The sequence below is a fragment of the Apteryx rowi genome, unplaced genomic scaffold (genome assembly GCF_003343035.1).
Source record: "Apteryx rowi isolate R43461 unplaced genomic scaffold, aptRow1 scaffold_648, whole genome shotgun sequence".
Classification (NCBI taxonomy): domain Eukaryota; kingdom Metazoa; phylum Chordata; class Aves; order Apterygiformes; family Apterygidae; genus Apteryx; species Apteryx rowi.
This window is the reverse complement of record NW_020450925.1, coordinates 340585-350742: the sequence shown is the minus strand read 5'-3', so window position 1 is coordinate 350742 and position 10158 is coordinate 340585. Positions and strand designations below refer to the sequence as shown.

At 38.0% G+C, this 10158-nt stretch overlaps 1 protein-coding gene across 1 annotated transcript in view; it reads right to left on the bottom strand.

The window, feature by feature from the left end:
* Positions 1-3068: 3068 nt before the first annotated feature.
* Positions 3069-10158, bottom strand: part of LOC112975012 (vitellogenin-1-like) — a 42134-nt gene continuing 35044 nt past the window's right edge. The window contains exons 29-35 of the mRNA XM_026084599.1: positions 9794-9929; positions 8930-9116; positions 8411-8508; positions 7723-7817; positions 7457-7616; positions 6082-6243; positions 3069-3187 (exon numbers count right to left, since the gene is read on the bottom strand). Of these exons, the coding sequence (XP_025940384.1) occupies positions 3069-3187; positions 6082-6243; positions 7457-7616; positions 7723-7817; positions 8411-8508; positions 8930-9116; positions 9794-9929 (957 nt within the window). The remainder of the gene's footprint in view (positions 3188-6081; positions 6244-7456; positions 7617-7722; positions 7818-8410; positions 8509-8929; positions 9117-9793; positions 9930-10158) is intronic.

Sequence of the window (10158 nt, the reverse complement as noted above, 5' to 3'; positions counted from 1 at the left end):
GACGTATCCCTCCTCCGAGRCAGCGGAGCCCTGGAGCAGGACGGGGCCAGGTTGCTGGCAATTTCTGCTGGGTGGAAGCAGCGAGGGAATTGCATGGCCACTATGAGAGTGTGCTTCGGAGAGATGAGTTGTTAGAACTGGAGTCGAATTCAGCTCCACCYCCTGCATTTTGTCTTTCCTTCTCGTGTCTGGGACGAGGTGGGACCTATGTGTTTCTTTAGGATTGCAGGGCTCAAACCGCCCCATGCGGCACCCTGCTTTAGGAGCGTTACTGCCTAGCAAGCACCACGGGCAACAGAAAGTGCTAACCGAGGAGGTGCTGTGGGGGGGGGGGGAGGCATATGTGTGTGGGCTGAGCATGAGCCTGATACCTTTGTTCATCCATGACAATTTAACACAAAGAAATCTGTAAGTATTCAAGCAGCTTTACTGGAGGCTCCCTTTAATGGTTTACTTGTTGCTCCCTTTAATTGTTGAGGTGCCTTTTTGTCAGTGCAGAATCCAAACTGGGGCATCTGCAGGAACAGGCCTTACGTGGCACTTCATGGTTTATAACACTGCACAATATTTATTATTATTATTATTATTATTATTATTATATATCATCATTGTAGGAAAAATTAATTTAGGACTTCAGTCTCTCCCTCGAAGCTTTTACCAGTCTATAAATTGTTTCCAGGAGACGGCATTTGCCTTCATGAGCTGCTTGTGTTTTTCTTACTGTACATCCCAGCTTGATTGTTGTTAGCTAGTGTCATGCTACTGTGTTTTACTACAAGCATAATTACTTCACTTACTAATGGCTCTTGGTGTTACTAAATTCCTAATTYCAGTAGTTGAGCATGAAAGTTCATTTTTTTTCTTCCCTCACTAGATCTCTTCACTACCTTTGTCTTATCTGAAGTGGTTGACTGGCAAAAGTTTCTCTTTTGTAAACAAGTGGATTAAAGAGAAAGGTGCTGGATTAAAGATGACAGACCCCAGTCTGATCCTATGAAAGTCAATGGCAAAKCTCCTATAAGCCGCAGTGAAAACAATACCAGGAAGAAAAGAGGCTCTCTGGGTGTAACACTAGTGTGATTTTAAAGGAAAGTGGAATGTGATATTCTTCATCTCCTTTCTTGTTTGGGGCTACATTTCTGCAGAGTAGCACTTCTGATGAGTTAGCAAACAGCACAGCTTTTGAACAGGGAATTTGTGAATGCTTTATTACAAATAAAAACATAGTGCAAGAATTCATGCTATTCATCTTAGCTTGAACATACTTCAGTGGAAAAAAAAAACCCCACTGTTGAGCAGAGCATTGTTTGTCTGCATAAAGGTCCACTACACACAAAGGTGCTCAGAAACATCATAGAGACTAAATTAGGGCTGAGGGGAGAGAAGGAGGCAGGGAACCCCCTTGTGCACTTTGCAGTCATGATCCAGCTGGTTAACCTCAGGAAAGAGGCACATGGGGACAGTGGCAAACACTGGCAGGCAGAATGCTGTAGGGTACGCACCAGGCTTCAGAGCTCAGCCCACTAGCCCCACGTTCAGACACACTCACAACGGCTTATTTTCTTCACTAACTAATTAATTGCAGTACACTGAGAATGGCCAGGTCTCCATCATGCAGGAAACAAAACGTCTGGCAACACCTGGATAATATAGGGCAACAGGGAACAAGCAAATAATTTGGATCTTAAAGAGTTGTCCTTTGAAATCTTAGTTTGTCTGATTTTGCTGATCTCTTTAAAAAATGGGTATTTTCTAATTTCAAATTAGTTGCAAACTGCAGAGAAGGATAGAGGGGTGGGTGGGAGGGGAGAGAGAGAGAGATACTACTTTACATTACTCATATTTCTGCTCTAGAGAAAATTACTGAAAAACGTTATTTTGTAATTGTTCAGCTATTTAGTCTTCAGTCCTTCTCTTTCCAATAACTCAGTTTTTAGGAAGAAAAGTATTTTATTTAATGACAGCTTCCTGACACCATTTGGGTTGAACTATACCTTGCTCGTACTAAGGTTGCTCTTGTAACAGCATGCTTGTGGCTATGGCCCATTACGGAGACTGTATCACGATTCACTACATGGCTGATTAGTGTGCAAGGTAAAGGGATATTGTGCCATCACGTGGTGTTTGAAGGTGCCACCTATTCTTGGTCCCCTGGAGTGGGAGGGAATTGCATTTCTGCCCAGGCCAAGTGAAAGCTAACAGATTGACATTTCACTGGTTAAACACAGTCTGATGTCCTGCTTATACTTTATTTTAGCTTTATGATGCTACAGAGCTTACATATTTTTCTATATATTACTTTCTGGAGTATTTGGAATGCTACCTGATGTATTATTGTTCCCTAAAGTTTTTGTAGGCATCATTTTCATAGATATACAATAGGAAATGGTAAACCAAAAAAAAAAGTTACTATTCATACTTTTAGCTCATGAAGTAACAGCACATCCATTGAAATTTAAATCAAAATGAGGACTGTGTCACATACTATAGCTCTCTGGAAAGCTACAGTGGGAGTCTAGCAGTCCAATTCATTCCTTTGTACAATGTACTAAGGCTAATGGTCTTGCTGGGAGTAAAAAATATTTTTTTGCAGAACAGTTCCAAGAACAGACTTTGCTCTTTACCAGAAAACATAAAAGAAAACAAATGCTTACTGTGTCTTTAGTATGCTAAATATGAAATTCTTTACACAATGGAATGTTAGCAGTAGCCGTAATCATGTTTTCCTTTCATCACCTAGTGAACATAATTTTAAGAGAGGACTGCTGTAATTATATTTCAGATAAAAGGAAGCAGAATTTCTGGATAATATTATAGTTGGCTGATTGTTTTGTTGATAGGGAAAAATAAAGAGAGAGACTACATGAATACTTATTTAATGAACAACATATTTATTAAGCAGTGCAGACTGTACATAATGCATTTGACTTTGGATGCAATGCAGTAGGCTTATTTTCTTCAAGCACATTTCTGAATATTTTACTACAGCTATTATTTTGCCTTCTTATCTGTCCAGCTATTCAATTATTTGTATAGTATGTCTGTAGCACAACACTAAAGCATTTAGCTTAACTACAGTTGCCAGTGCAGGTGCAATCAATGTCAGCATCCACAGACTCCACAACATCCTCAGATGCAGATTTCTTATCGCCGCTTCTCTGCCATTCCAGCAGGCTTACAGCAGTATCTGTCAGAAGAGCGAAGCCATTGTTAACTAACATCAAGCAAATTAACACATTTCAAGGAAATACTGTTTTGATGGCTGCCAACTCCTTCATCAAGTAAAGAATGAAATCCTGCCCCCACAACTGACATCTAACTGACTCATTGACTTGGAGCAGGATTTTCATCCATGATACATTTACTCTGATACTTCCCTAAAAACAAAATGAATAACATTTCACGAAACAAAAAGACAACAGGCAGGAGCCTGTAAAAGTGCTGGAGGTAGCCACCTTCAAAGTAAGACCACTATGTACAAATACACATCAGCAATCTCTTTTTATGTTATTGCTGCATATCGCTGCATATTTCAACTCAGTGTTTGTCGAAGTTCATTCTGAAGGATAAGCCCTTTGGAGAATTTTCAGAGGTTCATAAACTTCTAATTAAAGTTTCCCATATATTGTGAAATCTGGCAGAGCATTGTCAGTTGCAGTATTAACCTTACTACACTGCTTTATCAACAGCAGCTTGAATAAGCCATATCCCTTAATGCTGAAATAATGTAAATGGAATAATAATATTCATCCTCCCAATAAATATTCTTAGGTAGTTGGAGGTTTATCATTGCATCTGGAAGCATATTAGGACCTCCATTTAAATTAAGTTTGCATAATGAGGATGTGCAAAGCTTTCATAATTTTATCTCCATTTGTTTTATCCCTCAGTTGGACAGTACATTTATAACATGCCAACTCTCATCACAGGGAGATCTGGAGGCCCCTGTATAGTTTTGGGCTGTATCGGTCAGTTATCTCCTGAAATGCTAAAAGTCTCCTTGGTTGAATTACTGTCCAACCTGAAGCACAAGTTTTGCATAATATGCATGATCATAAATATTTCCTAGAAAATTGCTTGAGATGCTTTTTAAAAATATATAATATTTTCAAGCTATGAAATGAGAGATGCTATAAAAAAGTCTGAGGGTTTTTTTTTTTATATACATTAATTCTTGCTATACCTCTTACTTGTGTACATTGTGGGTCTGATCACATTCATATCCATGTAGGAAACAGTTCCCTGTGCAAACTGGATCATGACTGAGTGACTATGATCCATAAGGTCATATAACACATAAACCAGTCTGCCTCGGTCAAGATCCTAAGACTAGAGACTCCTAGATTTCAAGGATAACAGTGGAAACTCTGCATCCTTCTACTTCATTTTGTCCTTGCTCCACTGCTGACAGTGATGTGGTCCCACTCTTTTGAGGCAGCAGACTCTCAGGTATAAGTTCCCCTATAAAGAGCTGAGAGAAAGTCTTTGTCTTGTGTATGCAAATACATGTTCTCAACTGGGAGAGAAGGGGATTTTGTTTCTGCTGCTACTCCTACTCTTTGAACAAAGAAAGAATGGTTTTTAAGGACCGGCATTGTATTCCTATTGATCCTTAGCCTGAGGAAAAACAATCAAATTTGTTAAAAAATACAAATGGCATCTTTTCCCTGCCTTCTCCTCAGGATAAATAAATAAATAAAGCCCTTGATTAGGAGTGCTGCTAGCAGACTTCCCAGCCTCTGGTTCAGTAAATGAACCAGAGAAGCCTGCAGTTGCTGTAAAAGCAGCACTGGCTGCGACAACTAACATCTTTTTTCTGATTTTCCTCTTTTTTCACACTTTTTTGTGAGAGAATGAGACAGCTTTATTATAGCCTAATATTCTGAGGCAGTGAGTGGCCTGGGGTGATGACATTTCAGAGATATAGACTTGGACACACAAAAGAAATCTGTGAAACATGGWTATGACAAGATTTAGAAGGGTTTTTTGTTGAGGGTGGGTTTTTCTTTTTATAAAAGGATGCATCTATTCACATCTTAGGGAGCTGTCAGAAAACTATTAGCACTCTCCCCGTGCTACTTGTTGAATTGGCTGTTGTAGGAGGTTGACTATTATAGAAAGATACTTGTTGCTTTTATGGGCTGATTCAGCACATTGTGAATATTAATAATATAAGCAAATTGTAAAGTTATATACAGATGTTGTTCAAAATCAGACATARTTTCTTTTCACTGTAACTCAACATAGAGATTCATTGGCTTCAGTGAAACTACACTGGATTATCTCAGCTGTGGACTTGGCTAACGTGGTTAAAATAGAAAAGGGACCACTTCAGTAGGTATTCCCTAATGGCAGGTTTCCCCCTAGGGTATATATGTCCTGTGTGATCCATTAAAAGATTTAGGAAGGAATGCACCAAAAATACCTGTAGGTTCAAGGCTGGATTCTCCTCTCTTGTTTATATAACTTTAGTGTAAATCTGTATCAGAAAATATATTGCATCCATGGTAAATCAATGTAAGGGAAAGGAGAAAAAGGCCCAGTACTTTGAAAAATCTTGATCACAAATGTGTGTGTATAACACACCTTCAGAAAAAAAACCATTTTTTGAAATAATCTAGAGAACATTTCGGCAATGTGTTTTTTGCTGATGTATTGCACGGTGGCATAGCATGGCAGCCTAATCACAGCAGTCATGTCACACTACTTGACTGACTTTCAATTGCCTTGCTTGCCCTGGTCTACACAAAATCGCAGGCTGTAATGTGCATAAAAGGACTCACTGTTCCTTATCACAACTTTATGGAGATCCTGAAAATGTGAAAAAAATTTATCGATCACTGCGGCCCCTTTTACCACCTCAAATGTTTTCCTCAGATGATGCTACCTGCCATCATCCAAACTAGCTTTTAGCTACCCAGTACTGTCAGTGGTTATAGCAAATACTAATGGGATTAAAAGCAGCAGCTCAAGGAGCCGCAGCAATACAGGTCTGTGTGTGGCTGTGCTGTGTTTTGTTCTCCTGAGTGTTCTGACAGAACTCCTACAGTACGTGACACAGAAAGAGAAAAAATATCATACCTTTAGGGAAACAGTGGAAGCCAACCTTAACTGAAGCTTTTTCAATTGGAGTACACTCTTGCATACATTTCAGTACTGGGTCAACAGAGTAGCACGTAGATTCTTCTCCATCAACAGTAGGATTTTGATTCAGCTTCACATAACTGCGCTGCAGTTTGCACCCTAAGAGGAAAAGGAAAGGTAGTTAAAATTGTAGAAATAAATCCCAATTGATCCTTACAATAATAAAGGTCCATATTTTCTCTTCAGCTTTTATTAAAACACAGGTCCCTGACAACCTTTTTCACAGTAGTGAGGTTATCAAGATAGGATGATAATAAGTTGGGGGATAGAGGAAAGGTTTTGAAAGGGGATCTATTTTTAAAATTGAATTGCACAATATAACCCAAATGGAATCATGTATACTCTCTTTTTTAGAACTACATAATACACAGAAAATAACCTCTCATGTCTGAAAGCTATTAAGAATAGATACTGTCAGCACAATGGCTACTTAATTGCATTACGAAAAATGTCAACTGTAGTGAACGGATAAAAAAAATGGCAGCATTTATATAATAACATCAAGGATAATTTTTGTATTGGATGATTTTTATAATGTTGCAATTATCTCACTAGAAAGGTATAATGTAACTTAACAGGATCCCAGCTATGACTCCGTTTCCTGACATACAGATAAGTACAATTCTGCTGCCACAGAAGTCAAGGAGAAAACAGCCATTAACTTCAATAAAGTTGTCTCAGGTCCAAGGTAAATGGAAACCTACAGAACAAAACTGTAATGATGTTAAGGGAGACCATGATTATTTTTCCAGCTCCACATGAGAGGAAACTCTTTTACCCTAGGAATATTTCTAAATATTTCCCTGAGATTGCTCCCTTAGATGGTGTAGAACAAAAATGAAATTTTGTACACTCTGAAAATGTATATAAATTTAAGATCTGACCTATTGCATTCATGTCCATTCTGTGTGACATCTATGATGTCTGCAACTTGTTTGATTAAATTAGGTCTACAGACAAATCTGAGACTGCTTTGACTGGTGAAAATCACACTGACTTCAGTGGGAGAAAAATTAGGCCTGATTTTGCCTCTTGAAGAAAGAAGCTACTCGGTGTAAGAAATTATAGTCATATCAATTATTTAACATTGAACTGCACATGAGACAAAGACTTTTGTTGAGTACAAATTCTCTATGTTCACAAGCAGTATTTTAAACAGTCAGTAGTTAATGAAGTTAAAATGGATATATACTGCTATTGTCTTCTCTAAGTAAAAGATATCTGCTTTTTTAAAAAAATCTTTCCAGCTATTGGCAGTGGAAAAGTGAAATTGTATTTTCCCCAAGCATAAATTACTCTCAGATCTACTCACCACCAGAGCAGGTTTCTTCTAGCAATACCCATGAATGAACAAAAGCAGAACAGCTGTGTGCCAGCTTATGATTTGGCATTAGGAGTTCATTGTGCTTTTCTCTGTCATTATTTCCACAAACTCCACAGGTCTTTCCTCTCATCCATGAAGCAAGAGTAACCTATAAAATAGCACATCTTTGTAGTGGATACTGAAGTGTTGGTCTGTTACATTGCCAAGAYACTAAACAGAAAGCAAGCTAGTAACCTTTAAAAAAAGCCCAATACCTTAAGGATCACACCATCAAAAGTCACATTCTTCAGGCCATGCGTTGGAGCTTCCACGATAACTGTTGTCCCATTTTTATAAATTTTAATATTGTCTGTAAAAAGACGGTTCATCATAAGGTGATCTACTTAATTTTAAAATAACGGAGAAACTGACTAGCACAACATATATTATAATGCATTTTCTTTTGCAATAATTTTTTTTTTGCTGTCACACATGGAATGTATTTCTTTGTGGAAAGATAAAGGAAAAATAGAAAAAGTGATCTCTTCATTTGTAAAAAATCTTCTACTGTTTTTCCCTATAGCTGAAACTGACTTTTGTATCCAGCTTATTAAGTCCTGAAGTGATAATGACATCAGTGAAGTTTCAGCTAAATATCTGGCCAAAAGCATCTAACAAGCACTTTCTTGTATGCAAGCACCAACATGGACATACTGTATATATAAGAAAGGGCTTCATCTACCTCTCAGTTATGCTAGTGAAAATGAAGAGTATACCTACTACAGAAAATATAGGAACATAAGTAATGCAAATCTTAAGAAAATGAAGTCTGTAGTTTTTCTTGGACTTAATCACACTTGTATTTTCTTTACATTGAGATGCTTCTGTAAAGTTTACAAAAATACAGTCTTGAAGATATTTCGTTTATAAGTCAGTCCTGGAAGGGTGGGTATCACAGCTTACCTTTTTCGTACTCAGAATCTCCACTGTGTGTTAGTACTGGCTCTTCGTTGCATGCTACAAGGAGAGATGAATTTGGTGCAGGACAGATTGTGATGTTTCTTGAGAGAAAAAAGAAAAAAATCACGGTTAATTTATTTAAGATGTGGAAAGTAGAGATTATTCATGACCAAAGCAAACAAAGAACCAATCTGAGCATCTGGATTTTGAATGAATGAATGAATTGCTTTCTTTCCAAAGTCCAAAATTCATTGTGACTTGGACTTTTGAGATTCAACCTGTAAAGAAAAGACAGAATGGGGACTTGTTGAGCAGGTCATCAGATAAGCGATGGCCATGAAACCAAAGATGAGGGCAACTAAACAAAAGACTTTCAGAGGACAGTTCCTTCTGGGACACCTCTCTTTCCCCAGCATTTGACTGCAAACTAATGTCACGTGGGAACGAGACATCTCCCATCCCCAGACTAACTCCCTAAAGTTTTATATCTAATTCTTCAGCCTTCAGATAAATTGCACTTACAATGAGCTTGTATTTATGTGAACCTCTCTTGAGAAGGACTTTGGATCAACCTTTTTTGTAGTAATGATGAATTTTGGATGTTCGGTACAGTCTTGGGCCACTATCAGGCTGCAGCTTTTATTGAAAGAATATGTACGGTTCACATGATCAAATGTTTTGAAATCTCCCTCGCTGACTTCACATGTGGCTGCAAAACAAAACCAGAAAAGAAATGGCAGGTGTAACAATGGCATGTGTGTTGCTGCAAAGAATTTGAAGGCTGCCTGAGATTTGTTTACCTAGCAAATAGGAAAGAAACTTCAGTGTCTCCTAGGCAGAAGTTTTCAAGGCTGCCAAAGTCTTTAAGGACAGGATAGCATTACAGAATAATTAAGAGATGTAGACTATACTAGTGTTGATTTTGATTACATGCTAAATACTAAACTCAAGGTAAAAGTGATTGAAATGTACTAAATTCTTGAGAAACCATGATAAAAAATAGTTAACATTTCCCACGAGTGTTAGACACCAGCCAGCTAGAACACACATGGCTCTTTTCTGAAGAAAATAAACAGGACAGGAATTCATGATCTGTCTTTACGCATCATCTGATGCCTCTCAATGCAAAGATGGCAACTTCTTAGGAGGGGCAAAAGATAATCTTCACTGCTTGCAGACAGGTGTGATTGCTGAACTCTGAAAACTTATATCAATGCAAAGTCTCTTTATTCACCGGCCAACAACAGTGCTTCCAATTGATAGAATGAGTTGCTGAGAAAGCAGATGTTATGCTTCCCTTACAAGGAAAGGCAAGGCCCAATGATGGCAGAGGATGGATCTACAAACATTGCTTATTTATGAGACAAGCATACAAGTAATATTTACATTGATCTTCTTGTGCTATTTGTGATGCTATTTCAGGAAGGAAATTCCAAGCAGTGATATCTTGAGTCTCGTAAGTTGGAGATGGGCCTAAGGGCAGAGTGAATGGAATTCGGAGTGCCTGATAGTAAAGTGTTACCTGAAAAAGCAGAAAGGAAAGTACATTAAGATAAATTGAACCATGTCATTCAAGATATGACTGCAAACAAAAAAGACTCTTATCTTGAAAAAAAATCTTGAAGAAGTATTTATACAATTGCAGTTGTGTTAGTCTCTTCAGGATGCACGCAAACCTCAGGCTTTTGTGAGGAATCATTGTCTTCTGTTCTGGTCTCACTTCCTGACTTTTATGAGTAATTGTTAAGGAC